The sequence below is a fragment of the Schistocerca nitens genome, chromosome 1 (assembly GCF_023898315.1).
Source record: "Schistocerca nitens isolate TAMUIC-IGC-003100 chromosome 1, iqSchNite1.1, whole genome shotgun sequence".
NCBI lineage: Eukaryota > Metazoa > Arthropoda > Insecta > Orthoptera > Acrididae > Schistocerca > Schistocerca nitens.
The window spans coordinates 1236864943-1236888302 of NC_064614.1; the positions used below are offsets into that span (position 1 = coordinate 1236864943).

Below are 23360 nucleotides of genomic sequence, written 5' to 3' on the forward strand. Positions count from 1 at the left end.
TTGGTAAAAGTTCTGTAGACATACATTATGCTAAAATAGTGCCTATTTTAAGCTGGTACAATGAGCACACAATGACACTTCTTGCGTGAGGTGAAACTAGTATGACGAGGTGATGGTAAAACAGTCTGAATCAGCTTCACAGTGGGAATTTCTATACCAGCCTACCACCTTACGGCAGTGCTATTTGCTGAGCAGTCCTTCAGTTACTAGAGTTTGGAACACTGCCTCAGATATATCTGAACCAGAGAAAAGTGTCCCACAAAGAATCATGTTAAAGTGTCACCTTCTTTGCTAGCATTGTTAGCATAACCAGCACAACACAGTTGACCTTAATGTCCATTCTCCATTTTGACAACTCTGTACAGTTTCTGGGTATCACAATCAATGCAAAGTTCATCTGGCTGCCACGCCTGAAATACCTCGTCTAAAAGCAATCATGGTCATGAACGTTTTCAAGCACCTCAACAGGAGAAACTAGGGAGCTAGAATTTGGTTGCAACTTATTATGGGTGTAGTATCAATCAGCCTGACCTATACATTAGTTGGAAATTTGGAAAGCCCTGCATCACAATGCAGTAATATTTGCGACTGATGCTTACAGAACAAGCCCTACTCCTGAAGCCAGGGCAAAAGCTGGTGCACACCCTTCAACAATCCAACAATGTTCCTTTACAATTTTTGTTTTATGGAGATTAGGGTGTGATCCAAGTCTCATTTTTGTACCTAACATTTCCTCTCCTGATAACGGCTATCATCATCAGAGGCTATTAAGACACAGACAGCAGTTATAAACTCAAACAAGCCCAGCAAGACAAACTGGTTACACGAATGCATGCAATCAATGATATGGTGGTGGTGTAGGCAAACGATAGCAAGATCTTTAGTGCATGTCCATGCAACTGTCGTGCTGTGACATCATTCAGATGGCTGCACAAGACCTGTTGAGTCACACCGATGTGTTACAGTCAGTGCGGAAGAGTTGGTGCTTTTTGCTTTATTTAGCAATACGATCCTAACTTGTCTAATTTCAATTATTCGTTTCTGTTAAAAGCTGTGTTTTCAAATTTATATGGCCTCTCTGTACATTTTAGCATAGTAGCACTGTATCTTGAGAAAAACATAGTATCGGAAAAACAAATTTGCTACTGTCGATAGATTTGTGACTCGCTGGTACATGAGCGAGATCTGCTACTGCTGGTTTATTTGTGTTTCCCAGACGAAAATTATTTCTTGGGTTGTTTCTGTGCTTTTGAATTTCTGTGGCTTCTCTAAACATCTTAGCATACAAATGTTAGGACCCTGATAAAACCACAGTATCGAAGAAACTTAGTTCTAGTGCACAATCTGCTACTGTCAATTTGTTTGTGATTCCCAGATAACAACTGCTCTTGTGCTCCTTAAACTGGGTGTTTATGCTGCTTTGTAGTTCTTATATGTAAACTTGAATACAGCAAGGAACTGTATACTACCTAAGAAGTGTATGTCCCTTTTCACGGTAATTGATTCTTTTCCACTAGAAGCTCCATATCTTTTAGGGTGTAGTACCCTATTTATGTCTTTGTCAGAGCACCCATTAGTTCTTAAATAATTAAGCTCTTCCTCCAGCACTGTCATTCAAAAATTCTTTTAGCCATTCCATCAACATTTTTGTCACTCCTTTTGTCTGTTTAGGATGGTGACTGGCATTTTTGTGAACATGTCTGTCAAAGAGTGAGCTTTCTTTAGACTTTGTGCCCTTCAGATCCATGAGTTTTTGTAAGTACCTGTACACTGTACAGGTGCTGACAGATTGAGTATGGGAGTCCTTTATTTTAAATAAAAGAAAAGGGAATTTTTTTTCTAAATGCATGAGCTATGTATGGCAATGGATCTTCACAAAGCCGTGCACGGGCCCTGGGTTGGTGACACATCAGATTTTTCCAGTATGTGCCGCTATCCCACAGCTTGTTCACGTGCTCGACGAACAAACAACCTTTCTGCTGACGGGGTGACGCTTAGGGAAGCGTCGCTTGCCTAGGCAGAGCTCCTACAGCAGCAAATCAGAAAGGTCCAGGAGATCACATGTGAGCGCCCACCACACCGAGCTGCACGAACGAGGCGTGTGGATCGCCCTCTTTTACTGATGGGCCCCCGACGAGATCAGACGCATTGGCCGGTTGATGCCGTGCACTTTTCGAGCCCCGGCTCAATCTGTTTGCGCCTTAGGGCCGCTAAACTCACATTAATGTACCCCGACTAGGTCATCAGTAATTTTTTTTTTTTTTCAATAAACGGGAGGCAGTTTGCCGACCGGAGTTGAAAAATTAAACTTGTTCTTTTTTAGACCCCACTTCCACCTCAGCCACATCCTGACATGTACAACTGGTGTCAGTGAAGTGGGATCTGATCCACCATGCGGTCTAACAAGTATTGAAATTACGGCTAGATGCAGGGACATTTTCATTGACCTGGGGGCCATGCAGTAAATTAACTTCTTGTGGTGCTGGAAGCACCGATATGACACTGCATGATTATATGCAGCTGTCCCTGTTGCCGTCGCGTCGGCCCTGGTGGCCCGTTTTATTTCAGTATTAACGCACGTGATACAGCGACATCGCCCCGCGTTGACTATCACGCCGCCAGCTGAGCCGCAGTCAGCCGGATGCCACTGTATCAGATGCTGCCGGGGCAGCACTTCTCACCGCCGCTGTAGCGTCGCTGCGCAGCCTGCAGTCAACGCCCGGCTGCCGCTTCGTCTGCCTCCGTCGCTGCCGCCAACGTCGCCTTCGCCGGCGGCGGCAACGTCGCCGCCTCCAGCATAATGAAGTAGTGTAAGTCACGAGCAATTGCAGTAGCCTGGCCTCGCTATCTTTGTAGCAATTACTTGAGTTGTTTGTGAAGTCATTTTGTAAACATGTCTGACACCCGTTCAAATAAGCAAGCAGGAGCTGCTGCCGAAATTTCTGGCGCAGACCCTGTCACTATGTTAGAAGAACAGATAAGATAGTTAACTGTGCAAAAGATGGAATTGCAAGAGCAGTGCAATGCGCTTGCGGCGGAAAGCAACAGAAAAGTTACAGTTGAACAAGCAGCTGCAAGCGCTAGTCGCGCCTCTGCAGTTAGCACAGCTCCGCCTATGTCTACTCTTGTTGGCAGTTTCCCTGCCGTAAATTTTATCCCGACTTTCGCGGGTAAAACTAACGAAAATGTAACGACATTTTTGCAGTGTGTCAAAGATGTAGGCAGGGCTTGTGGGTGGCCTGATAGTTTCCTTTTGAGTGTGCTGAAACTGAAACTGGCAGGAGACGCTCGAACATATGTTGAGTCAGTCGACGCTCTGCGAGATGCTATTACTTTTGAAGCCTTGGCTAAAGGGTTAGCAGAGCGCTATTCCGATAAGAGAGGTGTCAGTTATTATCGGGATTTGCTGTCTACCTTACGACAGAAAACCAATGAGGATTTAGAAGTATTTGCTGATCGAATCCGCACGGTATCGTGTCGCACTTATGTGCTTAGCAACTGCCAGGCCCGTAATGAAGTTTTAATAGAGGAAGCAGAAGCAAGGGCTATAGATGTGTTCATTCGAGGGATTAACCCGCAAACCGGGACAGAAGTGAAAATGGCTTCCCCTACTACATTGCACGAAGCTGTGCGAATTGCACTGCTACGTGAGGAAGCAGGGAGATTTGTTACTAACCCATCGCGAAGTAACGAGTCGCGGCGCGTGTTTCTTAATTATGCAAAATGTCGGCGCTGCGGGAAGTTTAATCATACTGCCGCGCGCTGCAGCGCTCCGTGTTGTGGCAGATGCCACAAGATCGGGCATACTAATGCCACATGCCCCCAAAACAATGTAACCAGACAAAAGCAGAAAAATGTTCCACAGACAAATAGGCAACGGGGTAGTTACCAACAGGGAAATGGTCGGGGGGCAGGCTCAGCAACCAACCCTCGCGCCCGATAAAAATAATGACACCGGTGTATAAAAAACAGCAGAAAGATGAGGTGGCAAATGTTTTGCTAGAGGGTAAACTCAGGGGTAGAACAATTAGTGTGTTAATAGATACGAGAGCACAGATTAGCGTGCTGTTTGTCCCCTATCACGATAAGCGGGGGTTGAAACCGCCCCGCTATCACATTGCTGGATTGTATGAGGGACTGATCATTCCTGCAGGGTCATCTTTCGTTAGTTTTCAGTTAAGTAAAAAATCATATGGTTTTAATATGGAGGTTGTACGGAAACGTAGGAGGGACTTTGATATCATTCTAGGCAATGATTTCCTCAGTGAGTACCAAGGGGTAATCGATTATAGGACGCACACCGTCCAATTTAGTGAGGAAACTCACTTTTTCGGCGCCGTTCGGACCGAAAACGCGCAAGGAAACTGCGAGGGACGGCCGCTCTCACAGGATCCGACAGAACCGCGTACATGGCCCATTAAATCGTTACGCCCAGTTACCACTGAGAGTGGGACAGGCAAGGTTCTATGAATTGATATCAAAGCTCCACTGCCTACTAGTTCAATCGTTTTTGTGGATCCGCTCCGTCAAAACGATGTGTTGGACAGGTTACAAGTTCATGTGAAGAGAGGTTTATGTGCTGTAGAGAGAAAAGGGAACAAGTTTTGTGTACCTGTATGTGTCGATAATTTTGGTTTGAGAAAGATAGAGATTCCACGTGGAACAGTTTTAGCAGGAAATAGGAGATGATGATTTTTCAGTGATAAATGAAGGTAAGAGTCAAAATAGGAAGCAGTTCCCTATTAGAAGTGTGTGTACCCTGATACCCTCTTTGCAAAAGCAATTTAATGAAAAGTTAGAGCATTTGAGTAAAGCAGAGCAGAGGCTAATATGGCCCGTATTGGAAGAATTTGCGTGGTTGTTTGAGGAAAGGCAATATTTGCCTGCTACTGACCTCATACAGCACGAGATTCCCACCGGGGATGCTAGACCTATATCTCAAAAGACATAGGATCCCTTATCATTTACAACCAATAGTGGAAGACACAGTTCAACAGCAGCTAGCAGCAGGGATTATTCAACCCTCTGCCAGCCCCTGGTCGTCCCCAATCGTTCTCGTTCGTAAGAAATCAATCAATGGCGAGAAGAGTTATAGGCTCTGTGTTGATATGAGAGCAGTGAATAAAGTAACAACACCTGATACTTAGCCTTTGCCTCGTATTAACGAAACCCTAGATCAATTAGGAAACTGAAAGTATTTCACCACTTTAGATATGCGATCAGGGTATCATCAGATTCCTATAGCTCCCAAGGACAGACCTAAAACCACCTTTATTGTGCCTTCGGGTTTGTATGAGTTTTTACGCATGCCATTTGGTATCAGGAATGCTCCTGCAACCTTTCAAAGATTTGCTGATTTATTGTCATGTGGTTTAAAGCCCACCACATGTTTAGTTCATTTAGACAATATTATCGTATTTTCTAGAACTATTGAAGAACATGCAGAAAGGTTGAGGTGTGTTTTGTCACGTTTGCAGTGTGCCAATTTAAGTCTGAAGATAGAAAAATGTTCCTTTGCACAGTCACAAGTCCAGTACTTGGGACATGTCATTAGTGCTGAAGGTGTCAAACCAGATCCTCGGTTGACTAAGGCTGTGAGAGATTTTCCCACCCCAACCAATGTAAAAGAGTTACAGTCACTGCTTGGCCTATATAATTACTATCGTCGGTTTGTGAAAGATTATGCCACCATAGCTAAGCCATTAAGCAAGTTGTTGAAAAAAGGTGCAGTTTTCGAGTGGTCAGAAGAATGTGAAGTAGCTGTAAAGAAGATTAAAGAAGTACTAACAAGCTCACCTCTGTTAGTCTATCCAGATTTTGAAAAACCTTTTATTCTTGCAACCGATGCCTCAGATTTTGCTCTGGGTGCAGTCCTTAGCCAAGAATATAAAGGAGAGGAAAGACCTGTTGGGTATGCCTCCCGCCAGATGAATCAGGCCAAAATAAATTATAGTACTACTGAAAAGGAATTGCTTGCACTTATGTTCAGGGTAAACTATTTTAAATGTTATTTGTATGGTAGAAAGTTCACCGTAATAACAGATCACGCGGCATTAACTTGGATGTTGAATCTGAAAGACCCTAGCAGTCGTTTAACTAGATGGGCTTTAAAACTTGCCGAATATGACTACGAGGTTAAGCACAAACCTGGTAGACTGCATTCTAATGCTGACTCCCTGAGTCGTAAAGTAAGGGTAGTTCAAATAAATGATGTTTTGATTGAGGAACTGAAAGAGGCGCAAAGCCGAGATGTTGAATGTCATAGGTATGTTACCAGTGTAGATTTCATTACTGAAGATGGTATTTTATACGGAAAGACTAAGGGTGGTAATAGAGTTGTAATTCCTAAGGAACTGCAGTCCAGAATAATAGCTCAATGCCATGATAGTTTGCAAGCATGCCATAATGGGCGAAGAGCAACAAATGCAAGGATCGCTGCACGGTATTGGTGGAAAAACAGGAAGAAAGATGTTCAAAAGTATATTCAAAATTGTTTACCTTGCGCTCAAAGAGCACCCCCTCCTAGGACCAAAATACCTTTACAAAGCCTTCCAGAGGCGACGAGAACATTTCAGAATATTGCTCTCGATCTCGTCGGTCCTTTTCCACAAAGCAATAAAAACAATAAATATATCCTGTCCATTATAGATAACTTTTCTCGAAACCTTGTTTTGGTACCTCTCGCTGATATGACAGCAGAGACAGTTGCTAGAGAATTTGTCAATCACTTAGTTTTGCCTTTCGGCAGCCCTGACGCTGTTCTAACAGACCAAGGGACGAACTTTATGTCGGCTTTATTCGTTCAAGTGTGCAAGCTTCTAGGAATCAAAAAGTGGAGAACCACCCCCTTTTATCCAAAGGCAAATGGCCGCCTGGAACGTGTCCACAGGACAATTAAGAAAATGTTAAATTACTATGTAAACAGAACGCATTCAGATTGGGACCGTTATATCAATATAGTCGCTTCAGCCTATAATAGCCGTGTCCATGAGTCAACAGGCTATAGCCCTTATGAGACAGTTTTTGGCAAACCTATGAACTCTCCTTTTGAATTGGACAAATTGCCGCCAGGTGTGGACATAACTGAAATCAAGAGGTTAGCTCGCCGTTTCAAGTCAATTTGGAAACAAGTTCAAACTAATAATTCCAAAGCCACCCAAAAACAATTACAGCGGAGTAATAAGAATGCAGTAATGCCCCTTTACAAGCCTGGAGATCTAATCTTGTTGCATAACCCAACAGTAAGACGAGGCAGAACAAAGAAGTTTGCACCTCAATATGAGGGACCGTACCGTATCATTCGGTTAACCTCTCCAGTAAATGCTGAAATCCAGTTGCCAGATAGGTTAGTGATAGTACATTTTGATCGTCTGAAACCCTTTTATGGAAAAGCACCTTCCATTCCGACAGTTTTGCCTGATCCATCACCTAGTAGTGTATCAACTATGCCAGGACCTACAGTGACTAAAGTAAAGAAAAGAAGGTAAAACCTTTACCTGCCAGACCTAGATATTCCTTAAAGAAACAAGCATCCTTATGCATTGAGGTCAAGAGACTAAGTTTGTATCTTGTTTTGTAGTGTATCAAGTGTAGCTGTTAAATCATATTCATTTGAAGTTTCATGTAATACTTGTTCAGTTGCATGCGCTGCTGCAGCCTTGAGTGTAGCTTACTAATATGTAAGTGCAAAATGGTAAGTAGCGAGCAAGCAAAGTGCTGGAAGTATGGGTTGGAACGGCAGTATAATTATATTCGATGAGGAGATATCTGCTCAAATAGTACGATAAGTTGTCACAAGGGCTCCTAACCATTTCCTGAATGGAAAAAGTAATTGTCAAATAATACGACACTATCATGAACCTACACTAACACGAGTTTAAAACTCAATCCTGGGATATTAGATCAGTTATAGCCACTGCTTGTATCTTCCATGTAATTAAATTCTCCAGAGCTTAAGATAACGGAATGATTACAACTGCCCACATTGTCTGCAGTTCCTGTGTATCACACTAGAGGATGTCAGACCCAATGCTTGCAATCACTGGGTCACTCTCATACTAGCTTCATTTGCCTCGTCGTAAATATCACACCACATCTCTCTCTCTGTTTCCCACCCTGAAAGTACAGATCCATGCTGGAACTATGGAGATTACCCCAGAATTTAATCTATGTAGCAATAAGGTAACAGGACGAGAATAGTGAGGTTTTGGAATCATTTATTATCAAAAGAAATAATTACACAGAACATACAAACCTAACATTAGCCTGGAAGGACACAGCAATATTAATGATATTTCTTTTAACACGTTGCACTGTCCATCTACACCTACGCAAAGTACGTATGACTATTAGTAACAAAATACACTTACTAGTGTCACTGTAATGAAAGAGAGCTAGTAGCTGCACCGAAGTTTTAGCGCATAATATGCCTACACTGAAATGCTGGAGAGTATGACAAAGAACGTTGAATGGTAAGTGTTCTGTGAAGAAGAGTGATCTGTGTTATGGTACCTGGTTATGGGAACTACACTTGTAGTATTTATACCATTCATCCTCCATACGACAGTACTGGTAACTTCCCTTTTGAATATTGCTGCAATAGCTATTAACCACAAATCATTTTGCCTAATGCTCAAATAAAGTACACTTTTTCATAATGTCTGCCGACGTACACAACACAAATTACTATCTTTTAAGAGGAACTTTTATTGATTGCCTAGCAGAAGCTAGTGAAAACTTTTCCCAGGTTACAAATCAAGTGAATATTCAATGTAAATTCTTCAATACTATGCGATGAAAAAGTAACTTATTTAGTCAAAGTTCACATAGAAAGATACTGGCACTACTACGTAATTGGTAGAGGACACAATCATTTCTAATGTAATGTATCTCAGTTCGTATACCGCCCAATAATATTTTTCCGCTATCTTGGAAAACAGGGATCAAAAGTTTTTGTGCTCCACCGTTAAAGAGACTATTGGTATTCGCGGTTGCAAGTTAAAGGAAGTAGTGCCGCTCTTGGGCGTACTCCTTCGCCACACACATTCAGGAATTGGCGGATATACATAGCTTAGTGTAGGCGGCCACTAAGATGTGCATTTCTGTATCCAACCTGGCTATGTATGGAAGGGAGCTGGGCTCGGAATCGTCCGATAGAGAGCACTACTTTAAGAAGAACAGAATCAGAATTGTGGTTAGAGTCGAAGTATTGAGTATCGCAACTTCACTAGTTTAGCATAGACAAACACTAGTGTACTAAAGTCATTCACCCACATAGTGACAAATAACAGGCCACGCCATCGCAGGCAAAAACAAAACATAACTAAGCGTACGAAGAAGCACACAGTTGACTGATGGAGCGTCCTTGCTGGAGACGCCAGAGCAGCGCATTCCGTTAGATACGCAGCCGCACGCACACCCACACAACAGTACACACTACGTCAAATGAATCACTGCACCACATTTTGTCCTTTGTTACGTCATCTAATGAACCACACACATCCTAGTTGATGAATTAAACTACTACACGAAGTATCTTGTACCTACCCAAACGCAAATTACATAAAACACACTAGTAAACAAAATTATTCCTACATTATCTACAGCCTTGCAACTAATTCACACTCTTATGCTGTCTTAAATGCAACCTAGGGCGTTCAACAAGCACGTATGAGAATTACAGGATACACAATGACGTGATACGCCGTGAAACTGGTTCTGCACTACTAGTGTAAATACGTCTCACATTTACACATTTGCTGTCCTCTACAATGCAGATACTTATTTTTCTTAGCTAATGAAGAATAGAACACTATTAGCTTTCATACAAGTGATCATTATAGAAGGCTAACTCAGAGAATTATTCACTGTTTACATACGACACACCTATAAAATTATGTCTTACTGATTGCAACAGCAGCTAACCGAGCAGACGCCACAGGTAAGTCATGGATCGTCGAGATGTCGCCGTGGTGCTACAGTACGTACTCAGGTAAGTCTCCAGGATTAGGGAGATACATGATAGAAAGAGGATAGGGCATGACACACACCTACTGACAAGATAGAGACAGAGTTAATGACAGCTGGTCTGCATAATTACTCATGCAAGTATATACTTAGAGTCAAGCTCAATAGGGTATGCGTACTTTACCATAGCAGAGTAACTGGATTTAAAGAAAGAACCACCTATTAGAGAGTGTGGCAGGAGTTATAGGTGGTACAAAACAAGTGAGAGAATCTCATCATTTCACTGCCACGATTTTATTACAATTTAACACCTCAATGAATTACATTTGACCCACATCACCACAGTCCCACTTGCTCCTATTTGCTATTACCATCATTTACGCAGTTTGTACCGATCACACCACCTTGCATTACCAGTAATGTTTTCACACACCCAGTAATGGATGTCCTTAGTATTAATAGCCATGGGCCATGACAGTCTCCTTTCAAATGATGTAATTCGTCCGGAGTTAAATGTCTTAATGCCAACTCGTAGCAGATTGCACATCTATTAGTCCTGAGACGACTATACTGCCTTCCAGTCGCTTTGCAATGCTTGCTCACTGATCTAAGTCATAAGCTAATTTATGCTGTGTGTTTCATTTTATTGTTTTATATTATTTTATTGTGCTGCTAATTGCATTATGTCTCGTGTCAGTTTATTATTTTGTATGTGTGCATTTTTTTTTGTCATTTTATGTTGTGTACCTTCAGTTTGTATACGCAGGGAACACGGGGCCATGTCTCAACCCTCCCCCTCCCCTCACTGTATTAAGGGATAGTTAACTTACTATTATCTTTCCTTTATGAATCAAACAGTATTTAAGCCATGCCGGTCACTCTGCTACCTTGCATAACAAGGAGCAGCTCTGCGGTAAAGACTAATACACCTGTTTGTCTGTGGGAATTTTTCGCTGCCACCGCAGCGATGGAAGACTATCTGGCACAGTCACTGACGTGTCAGATTGATAGGTTGGACTCAGTAAATTGTGGGAACTACTCAGGAATGGGCTCAAGCACTACGTAGTAATTGGCCAAGGGTAAACGAACGCCTGCTGAGTTGGCCTGAATCCCAACTGACTAGTTCAGCAAGAGATAGATTCGCACTCACAATGGCCAACGGGTAATAGGGACAACTATTTTGTTGGCTCGGTTTTTTCACGCTACTGACAACACACGACATGCTGGTATCCGTGCTGCCGAATCGGTGGATACCTGCAGTCGCCTGTGATTGCAGTTGATTTTTGAAGCCCTCCCCTTTTATTACTTACTCTACTGCCGAGCCCTCGGATCTATCCTGTCTTTCTTCTTTTGTTAATGAGTATACAGTGGTACTGTAAATTACTCCAACAATACCGGTCCTATCCGTCTTTCCAGCCATTTTTCTCATCAAGGTATCGCTCCTCCCTTGTTGCAGTGTCCATGTTTAAGCTATTCTCTGACGATCTATCGTGAAGTGACAATCGTGTCTCTGCTATCTAGCCAAGCGAAGAGTCAGTTTCCTTCAACAGTAGGCGAAAACCTGCGTTGGAAATTTTTTAAGACATAACCATGGGTATTACTTGGTTGTTCTTAAGGAGAGCCATGTCCCTTCCTTAAAGTATATAAATACAATCATCTTGTTCGCATTTTCACTTTTCCTTGCTGCTCGTAACTTTTCGTGACACTAAACACAAGTGTGACGCGTAATTTGCGTCGTAGCAACGATACGATACGTACTTGGAAGAGCCACCTCACAGTTCTTAGTGCCAACATAAATTATCTCTCAGCGTAACTCGCTAAACTAAGTACGCCAATACTCGGTCGTGTAAGAGGGAAGTTTTATTCCCCGCGCGTATTACTGTGAAGCAGTGCAGCACGCAACACACGTGTGCGTACGGGCATGAGCTGCCTGATCAGCAGTATTGTAACTGGTAAACTTTACTGTTCAGCTACGCTTCACCTCTCAGAATCTTTATCCACAGAATGGACAGTAAGTCACTCTGAGCTTTAAGATTCTATGCATTATTACAATGTTGATCCGCCTTTTCTTGTACTACAGTCATTACATACTGCGTTATTTCGCTGCCTTCTTAGAACCCGAGTATTATGCCAGATGTTGGCACATTTCTCCAACAGTCATGTCAGTGAATCTCAAGTTTTCATAGAAGTAAAGAGCTGAAGTATCTGTCTTGTTAAGCTGCTGTTCCCAATTTGCCTGAAGCAATCGGGGTTTGGGCACCACTTCAGTCATGCTGTTAATTGCTTAATGCCTTGATATCATAACGAGTATGGTCCTTGGTTGTTGCCAATGCTTCTCACGTAACCATCTCTCCGCAAATGCTTGCTATTTCATCCTTTTCTGCCATGCTCTGCCTTACTTTTACATGATGCCAGGAAACATTTTGTTATCCTCGTAAATATGCACTGGTTTGCTTAATCCACGAATCTCGACCACTGAATAACAGCAGTAGCAAGTCCTTCTTCATGTTAGTTACTACTCAGCCCATCTGGCAATCGCAACCTTGTACACCAGAATCTCTTTCACGGCCGCTATCATCGGTTTCTCCTCTCATTACCTCTGCTGCTTATATGATGATGAAGTCCCATCTCGCTTTGGCAACCCATAGCGAAGAATAGCCACATATTGTCAGACATAGTGTAGTAACTACATGTTATCGCTTCATGAACGCACGTACAACATTCCTTACACATTCACAGACACCTCATCCACATGATACGTATACAGTCATACTCACCCCACCCCGAAAGGGAGAGTATAAACTCTACTACAGGAGATGTATTAAAAGGGTTCAACTGCACTTGTTTTATTTGCATTTCTGGCGGTCAAACCCTTTATCTGGTTATCGCTTTTGCATCTACTCACTTTATTTGGAGAGAATTATTCATTAAATACTTCTCACCGGGGAAACCTGTTACAGTTCGCGCAGAAAACGCTTTTCAACATAGAGCGCAATGTGTTGTCTAGGATAGCTGCAGCGATCTGAACAGTAACCCCGGAAATAAAAACTCCATAGATATAGGGCCTACGGAATTTTCTGAAAATTGTTATCACTTACAAAATGTAGCTACCGCCATTCTCTACCTGTGTGTAACCTTCTCTGTAAAGGATACAAGCAGTCATGTACTTTATCGCATGGTTAAGTGCTTCCATCAACATGCTTAACCGTTTATCTGCATCTAGCGGCTAAGAAACCTTCTACCTCAACAGATTGACTCTCATTGATATCGTACCAATATTCTGGGTGAAGATCCATAAATATCTATATATAAAACAAAAACACACACAAATAACACGTAGGTGCTGCAGTCACACTTCTTACATAGCCGCGGGCTTATTCCGCTGACTAATTCACTCAGTCAGATTGTGAAATTGCCGTGTCAGTCTTCTACACGTGATCGCTGACTATAGGTACTTGTCAGCAATGCTGACAACTCTCTTTTGGCTACTTGCTTTTCTATAAAGACCCGTGACCGCTCACTTACTGGCTAGTTCAGTATTAACAGTGAAGTTGCATCCGCCTCATCGGAACATACTACTCTCCGACTCCGTTGCACGATAAATATTAACCAAACACTATTACGCACTGCTGTGATATATTTCTTCGTCATTACTACATACAGTCACATAGAGATATTCTCACGCCTTCTCTCTCTTCTGAATGCAGGACACTACTACACTCTGTCCTTTCATCGGCCACTTCGGCGGTGCCACTCATAATCTATTGGAATTGTAGAATAACTACCAGGAGAATATCGACCAGACATTACACCATGAGATGCTGCGCTTTGTTGATTCTTTTTACTGGAGCTGTCAGTCTCCCACCCTTTAGTAATCATCCGTCATCGTCAGGCATCATGTTTGAACGTTTAGACAACTTGTTATATACCCCCCATCAAGCGGTAATACGTGCCGATATACAACTAACCTCCATTAAGGAAGAAGAGCTAGCTTTACAACAACTTATCAATCGCCTATTGGCCTGTGAACCTTTACTTGAACAATCAGGGCAGACTTCCACCTTACACACTCTGTGGGATGTAAAACAAGCGCTGCTAAACACTCAAGAACAACTACGAAGCATCTTCGATACTGTGCCCCTAACTCGGGTTAAGAGAGCTTGGTTCAATGCCGGAGGTGCGATACTCAAAACTATCTTTGGTACCCCCGATCATGCTGACGCTAACCGCTGGGACCAAACCCTCCGCCAAGTAACTTTTACTACTAACCAAAATCGGGACGTACTGGTCCGCCAGCAATTACGCCTCACCCATATTGAAGACAGTTTATTAGCTGCTACTAGGCAAATTCGTGTCGTGGCAACTGACCTTGTACACCGGTACGAAACATTTAGGAATCTTATGCAACAGGACCTTGAGTTTTTACATCATACCATAGCTAATGTGACCTACACTTTGGAGATAACGAAGGCGCTACAGATCTTACTATACAACACCCATGCCATTCAGTTACATATTAACACCTTCCATACTATTACTCTGCTAGGACTACAGCATAAGCTTAGCCCTACATTAATGCCTGCAGAACTGTTCCTGCAAACTCTGGCTAATGTTTCGTTTCACCTGGCATCGCCAATGCAAATGCTTTACCCTGTATGGGAATCTTCGCTACCTCATTATTATGTGGCAGCTACAGTACATCTTGTGCGAACTTCTCTAGGACTGTGCGCACAGATTTCTCTACCCGTCACATGCGCCAACTGCGAGTTTGAATGCTACCAATTACACACCTTTCCGGTTACTTGGGTTGCCCTATGAAAGCAAGTGACTTGGCAAACTAATGATATCTTAGCTATTAGCAAAGATCGCCAAAGACATTCTGTCATGCAGCTGACTGACCTCCATCAGTGCCTTCACACTAATTACTATATGTGTTCAAACTTATCCATTCATACTGGAACTAAGGACTGTGAGGTGGCCTTGTTTTTAGAGGAAACACCACCACCCCCCCCCCCCCCCTGTCCTCGTATGTTATCGACCTTGCGTGAGCCTTGGTTTAAACCAGTAGGGGATAGTTTATTATATTTTGTACCTCAGACATCTAAAATTGCTTTAATATGCTATGACCATGTTTTCGTGTCTCGGACGTATCGTTTCACACTAGAAAACAGTGGATTACTGTTCAACATGTCCACCTGTGATTTAATAACACCTACTGTCAAACTGTCAGCACAACTAACACAAGTGAAAAATTTGAGCCTCGGACCCCTTTTACTTTATTTACCTGAGGTACCAGTGGTACTACCATCACCCGATAATGTACCCAGGCTACCCAATGAGTCCGATGCTCGATTACTTCAGTCAATTGACGAATTACTAACTCACGAAAAGGGCCAAATCGCCCTGGATCGAGCTGTTGCTCACATAGCTACCTGGCGGACACAGAAACAATTGTATACGGTTACTCTGCCTAGCGCCGTGACTGTTCCAACCCTGATTGTCGCAGGAGCCGTTCTCTGGTGCCTGTATAAGAAAGGATATTGTAAACACATTAAGTCAACACAACCAACTGTCCCCGAGGCACAAACCGAGGGTGATTTTCGACAAGAATAATGTCAGGCATGGTCTACCATAGTGAAATACACTCTTTAACTGAAATAAAGTTTGTATTGTCTAATGTTCATTTACTATTATTGTTATCATGTATCAATGTATCTAATCATGTAAACTATTGGGTAAAGATACTAGAGATGACCACTGAATGTTGGAAACCTTAGTTTATTTGCTACTGAAGCCCACCCCTGCAAACTTTACTGATACAATCCCTGGGGGAGTGTTTCAGTACCTGCCTACACAATAAGCAGCTGCCACCATGTCCCTCCTTCCCGCTGTCCCCACCTGAGGGAACGACAGTGTATCCAACGCTGCGCGGCACCCTGTGCTGCCTCGCTCTCCGTCAGTGGCACATGGGCCACCCCATCACAGCATCACATCTGACCCAAAGATTCTCACTCTGTTTATTTTTCAGTGATTTTCTATATTATATGTGGAAGATATACCATCAACAGTTAGAACTTTGTGATTAACCAACTGCAATCAGTGTCCCTACACAGAAGCAAATGCCTTTTATATTACATTATGAACATGTTTTAACTTTCTATTATCTGTATATGATGCAATCTTTTAGGTTGTCAGAGTTTCAATAAGTCTTTAATTATTATTTTGAAACTATTGACTATAGAATCTACCTCACAGTTTGAGAATTTCAATGTTTTATCTCATTATTTACTTTGAATACTTTTATTTGGTAGAGTTAACTAATTTGTTACAATTACTACTTTCATATTTTAGTTTATATTCTGAAACTGATTCCACTATGTAGCAACGAGTTTAACGTTTGCCAAACAACACAAACAATTACACTTTTCTAGAGGCACCTGTAACCTTCAAAAGACCAGTGCTGAATCAGTTCGGCCAGCATCTACACTTATGCAACACCGAGTTTAGCGTTGCGACTATATATGAGTAACAGAATCTGTAATACTTCATTCCAATGTTGTGAAACTTTTGACATACTTTTAACTTTTTGTGCTAAGATTTGCATTCTGATACAGTAATGATGATGGGAAATTATCATATTGAATTATGTGTGATAAGATCAATGTCTCCAAATGTTTTATGATTTTGATCAACAATCTTCCTGTATAATATCGTTTTTTTAAAAAAAGGGACTTTCTTTGTATGTTGTTGTAAAGCCACTCCAGTATACATAGATGTTTTTGTAAAACTTACGATTCACCCCACCCCCATTTTTGCAGATATTAGCACACCCGACCAAGGGAGCAAATTGTTTTCTTTTATCAATGAGCAACAACTTATTTTCACCATAAAACCTCGCTCCCGCAGAAGGGGAAGGAGATGTACAGGTGCAGACAGATTGAGTACGGGAGTCCTTTATTTTCAATAAAAGAAAAGGGAATTTTTTTTCTAAATGCGTTAGCTATGTATGGCAATGTATCTTCACAAAGCCGTGCACGGGCCCAGGGTTGGTGACACATCAGATTTTTCCAGTATGTGCCGCTATCCCACGGCTTGTTCACCTGCTTGACGAACAAACAACCTTTCTGCTGACGGGGTGACGCTTAGGGAAGCGTCGCTTGCCTAGGCAGAGCTCCTACAGCAGCCAATCAGAAAGGTCCAGGAGATCACGTGTGAGCACCCACCACGCCGAGCTGCACGAACGAGGCGTGTGGGTCGCTCTGTTTTACTGACAGGCCCCCGACGAGATCAGACGCATTGGCGGTTGACGCCGTGCACTTCTCGAGCCCCGGCTCAATCTGTTTGCGCCTTAGGGCCGCTAAACTCACATTAATGTATCCCGGCTAGGTAATCAGTAAAAGTTTTTTTTCAATAAACAGGAGGCAGTTTGCCGACCGGAGTTGAAAAATTAAACTTGTTCTTTTTTAGACCCCACTTCCACCTCAGGCACATCCTGACATGTACAACACATAAAAAGTAAATATGACTTTCTTTCTCTTTTTCCATAGTAAACTCTACACTGGAATTAACTTCACTCAGAAAATTTAGAATTTCAGAGTGTTCTTTTTCTCCAAGAGGTCATATAATGAAAGAATCGTCAACACACTGAATCTAGCAACAGGGTTTCTTCCTGACCATCTGAAGGACTGTTTCTCCAAATTTTTCTGTACAGCTGCACTGACTAGGCTCCACATAGCCATATCATCAGCTTGATCATACAATCTGCTGTCCCACTGAAAGTAAACTGATGTTAGATAATGTTCAAAAAGATTTACCACATCATTTGCTAGAATACCTTCCAACTGTGATATCATAAATGGTTCAAATGGCTCTGAGCACTATTGGACTTAACATCTGAGGTCATTAGTCCCCTAGAACTTAAAACTACTTAAACCTAACTAACCTAAAGACATCACACACATCCATGCCCGAGGCAGAATTCGAACCTGTGATCATAGTGGTCACGCGGTTCCAGACTGAAGCGCCTAGAACTGCTCGGCCACAGCGGCTGGCTGTGACATCACCATCCCAAGTGGAAAGAGTACCGTATTTACTCGAATCTAAGCCGCACTTTTTTTTCTGGTTTTTGTAATCCAAAAAACCGCCTGCGGCTTAGAATTGAGTGCAACGTAAGCGGAAGTTCTGAAAAATGTTGGTAGGTGCCGCCACAACTAACTTCTACCGTCGAATATATGTAGTGCTACACAGGCATGCTTTGCGGGCATAAAGATAAATACTGGCGCCAAAACCTCTGCGTCGGTAAAAAAAAAAAAGGGTGGAAGACGAGCTTTTTTTCTCCGCCCCGAGTTTCGACCACTGAATTTTCATACATTATCCAACGAAGTAAATACAAATTAAGTATCGTTCATCTTTGAATTTAGCAGCATTTCAATGTACTACGAAAATCCGGCTGGCAAGACTGTTTGGGATGTTTGTCAATATGGCCAACTCTATGTTCTGAATTTTTTCTTACCTGTGAGAAGAGATGGTTGCTAACAGGAACTTTTATGAGTTGTGAATCACATGCAATATTCTCTTCACCATAAAAATAATACGAATATAAACATTTTGTCATGTATTCTTTCAAGTTTGCTGCTATCTCATTTAAAAACTGTCTGCCTAATAAACTACGAAACTAGAGTGAGACAACAGCAAACGCGGAAGAATATACATATCATGTCATGTTTATATTCGTATTATTCTTGTGCCTAATAGTGATGCAGTCAGAAATGAAGCAAGGCAATTGACTAGATTTTTAAATCTAGGATGAATAATTTCTGTGCAGAATGTAATGTACTAAAGAGGTGTCTGCAAAGATTTTCAAACGGAGAAAAATTTTCGCTAAACTCTCATTCAGAACATCTTCTATCATATGCATTCTATTATTTGGTTCTTGTTGATCATTATCAAAGAAAGCAGCAGTGTAAGTAACAACAAATAGCAGTCTCTTGCCATTGTTTCGCTAATGAGACGATTCCTCTCTCTTTTTTTTTCTTTTAATTGTAAGCGGCGGTAGCGTGCACAAAAGCAAGCCATGCCGCGAGCGGCACAGAATGCAACAAACAATGCACGACACAGTATAGTAATACATTTTTAGCTTAGAGTGACGTAAACACCTATAACAAAGAGAACGGCACTTATCATATCAAAGAAAAATAAGCAATCAATTCAAACCAGACTAAGCACGTGAAAAAGGAAGGGTACCCGTATAAATACGGACGGAGCGCCTGACGCATAGCAATGGCTACCTCGATAGTTTAACTGCTAAGCTTACGACTCAAACCAAACTACTGTAGCTGTATCGTCATTCATTCAACCTAAATTGTGTCTCATATTACAATGGACCAACATTGTTTCAATTTGGAGGTGCGGCCTAAAACTTTCTCCCCCTCGAATCTCGAGTCTCAAATTTCAGGTGCGGCTTAGAGCCGGGAAAATATTTTTTCCTTGATTTCGAGCCTCATTTTTCAGGTGCGGCTTAGAGTCGAGTAAATACGGTAGTGATCAAATCAATTGGTGGACCAGGCTAAAAGCATATGTGAATAACAATATTTTGAGGAATAGCTGAATCATTTAGGAACTACTTTCAGAAAAAAAAGGTACTCTGACAAAGACATAAATAGGAAACTACATCCTAAAAGATCTAGAATTTCTGGTGATACAGAACCAACAACTAGGAAACTTTAGCTTTCATTTCTAGAAGCAGTCACAGATCACATCAGCTGAGTACTAAGAAGAAACAGTATTAACACAGTACTTAAACCAACAAGAAAGGTGCGTGAATATTTGAACACAGCAAAAGACCCACACCCACTGCCTGCCACAGCTGAAATACATAAAAACCCTTGCAAATGAGATCTAGAGTAAAAGAAAAGCATTAACAGCCAGCTCAAGGAACACAAGAGCAAATGTCATCTGGAAAACACAGATAGATCAGTAGTAGCAGATCGTGCATAGGGGACCAGGGAACCACCAAATTCGTTTCTCCAATACTACGATCTTATCAAGATCTGATAATTATTAAGCTAGGGAGTACAGAGAAGCCGTGGAAATTCAAAAAGCAGAAAAACAACTTTAATATAATAGAATAAGGATTGAAGTTGGACAAGTGGTGGGCCTTAGTGCAAAATAAAGCTAATGAAAATAAAGCTCCACTACAAACTCCATAACACAACACGACAGCCCAACTCCGAAATTTCAAGCTGTGATCTGATGATGTCACAATCTCCCAACTGTGTGAATACGTGCAAACAGTTCAGCTTGCTGAGGCTTTTTAAGTTTGAAACTTCTATCTTTATAGCCTTGATGGGGTCTCCAGTATTATGAGATGAAACATTAAACACAAAAATATGCCTTGGACCATGATCTAATGCATAAAAGACTCAGTAAGGATGCCACTACCAGGCACAAAAGATTGCACTGTAGGATCAATTCAACACTACCTCCTCACCACTAACCGAGGTTTTTTTTTAAGTTGACCCCATAGTCTCCGACACTCTACATTGTTGTTGGCCAAATCAACCATTTGACTGTTAAGTACCCCTTTCCAGACACTCAGGCAAAATGAGGTAATTCTAGCTCAGCCCTGTATGCAGTATCACCAAAGATCCAAGCAAGCATTCAATTTGGATTCTGGGGAAGATGTGACACCATGTTAATGGTGAGTCAGAACATCTTGTAAATCCCAAAAGGTCTCACAAATTTAAACCCAATTCAAGGACTTTCTTAGGAACTGTACTCATAAACTCATTAATACAATCTGACAAGATGAAACAATTGATTAATGCTCAGAAGAATATAAAATTCTAGTAAAACCATTGCAAGAAACCTGCTTCGAACAACATTTCTGAATCAGATGGATATTGCTTCTTTCAGAACAAATCAAAAAAGAGAGCAATGCAGAGCATTCCATTCCTTGACACATCCTCTGCTGCCAATATCAAAATCTCAAATCTTGAACCAATAGACGACAGACTCTGTGTGCTGTAGAAACAAAATTAATAATTTTATTAATGTACATGCCATGCAGGCGATCACTTATTTGGAGAGTTCAAGTGCCTTTTAGTGAGATTTAAATTATTAACTTTCCCTTCGCTCAAGATCGGTGTTTGCTTATGCTTGCAGGACCATTCCCACGACTTGGAATTGTTGAATATTGCAGGCCTAAAATAGTTCACACAAGCTAGAAACTACCGCTCTACAAGTATCGTCTATAGCAACCAATGAGGAGTATGGAAAGACAGACATGTGAATTCCTGGGGGTATGAGCACAAAGTTGGTTCAGAAGGGACTCACTCTCTGCCTGCAGCTTCCAACCTGATGTGATGGCTCTTGCTAGTCATTAATGGCCTGGTCAACTTTCCTAGGTGCACCTCATCCATCCTGTATCATGAATTATATCAAGCATTTTACCTAACAAATCCTCCAGTTATAACCTATATGGTTACTCACTCACTCATCTTATCCTACTGACACATACAATACCCAACAAATGACAAAAATCACAAGAATTCTGAAAAGGCAGACAATTTCTGGAAAATAGTGGGTACCAGAATGGTGGAAATCCTGAAATACTACATAGGGATCTTACTGCATGATTACAATGTACAAGTTGGATGGGAAACAAAGTATAGGAATATTGTAGGGCACTAAATCAGCACATAAAAAGACCAACAAATAATGGAAAATGATTCGTTGAATTGTACAATCTCTCTCTCTCTCTCTCTCTCTCTCTCTCTCTCTCACACACACTCTTGTGCTCCAATAGAGTGCTGGTGTCTGGTAAGTCTCCCCTAATCCGAGGTTCTGGGTGACTTCTCTGAGCTCTACCCCTTTTTCTAAACCTCACCAGCCCTTTTCCTTCACCTGTCTTCTTTCCCCTTCAACCTTTCTGCCAGAAGAAGGAGCCGCTAGCTCCAAAAGCTTGCATAAGAATAATGTCTTTTATACTTGTGTTCTCCTGCTGCTGCTCGGTGTGCAGATTTTTTTAAACTATCCAATTACACTGTGTTTTCAAAAACCAATTATTTTTGTTGATACTTTCATCACATAAATACTAACAAAGGGTGACGATTATTCGGCAAAAGCTAGAATTCTCAGTGACTTACATTTTACCTGACAAAATTGGGGAAATCTCAAGCAATTTCATAATATCTCACAAAATTCTGCATTTTTAACCAAACATTGAAACTGAATTTTACTGAGTTTTGGAAATAACAAATTTTAAAATACTTAATATCTCAAAGTGTGTTAATTATATGAATATTAATCCATACAAATTATCAATATTTAAAAACTGTTAAACTACTGCTTATGGCTGGTGTGTAGGTCAACTTAGAGGAAAAAAAGAGTCATTACCATGGTATGCCTCCCCCCCCCCCCCCACAACTTCATTGATGAGGATCCCCTCCACCACCGCCATTAATTTATAAGAAGCTTCTCCTCCCCATACCCCATTATAATGATCATCCAACATAACAAAAGGAGAATTCCAAATAGACCCTGTTGCTATCTTCAGAGAAAGATAAACAGTACGATAAAATTCATTGGCAATCAATGCAAGTGACTTGATTTGTGCTCCAAGTTATCAAGTGCAGTACACCAAAACACTAAAGAGCATTTATTGCAAAATATGAATCACTATTACAAAAGTCAACGAGACACGTCATTTTAATTATACTGCCTCACAACACACGTTAAACTGCAACAAATAAGAAATAGTGCAATAAATCAAAGATTCCTCATGTGTTAAACAGAGAAGTTGAGAAAGTTTGAAGCAACTGAATGTGCAAACTAAAATAATATACATGACAAAAAAAAAATACCTGGAAATGCTTGCTTTATTGTACATGTTCCTTTTTGCCATAATCCTGTTTTCTTTTCCACTCGTATCAGCAAAGACAGTATCTTTTTCAAATGTTATTATGTGGATAAAACTCAAACCAAATGGAACATGAGTATCAAATGGTTGTGTACAAGTAATTTTTATGATACCCCATTTCTTTTCTCTCACATTTTCACAGAACTTATCTGTAAAATAAAAGACACATTGGGTAGTAATGAATACACTGATGCTAAAGCTAGATGAAATTTTTAAATAAATAAAACTGTCTTGCTAATGGGAATACAAGGTATTGCATTGTGATTAACATCAACTTCAAAAGATTTAACAGACTTTCACCAACTGACTTTTTCAAATTAAGTTATAAACAAGACTGTGTATATCAAAGATAATGAAGGTAAATTTGTTGTTTTATTTGTTTCTTCCATCCAGCTAAAAAGCTGTCCCAAATGCATTGCTGTTGATCTAAGATGAGTAATTTACCTTCAATACTTGTGGAAATTCATGCCCATTT

At 41.2% G+C, this 23360-nt stretch overlaps 1 protein-coding gene across 1 annotated transcript in view; it reads right to left on the reverse strand.

The window, feature by feature from the left end:
- LOC126239761 (uncharacterized) overlaps positions 1 to 23360 on the reverse strand; it is a 148374-nt gene that overhangs the window by 85955 nt on the left and 39059 nt on the right. Inside the window, exon 4 of the mRNA XM_049947883.1 lies at positions 22830 to 23034. Within this exon, the coding sequence (XP_049803840.1) occupies positions 22830 to 23034 (205 nt within the window). The remainder of the gene's footprint in view (positions 1 to 22829; positions 23035 to 23360) is intronic.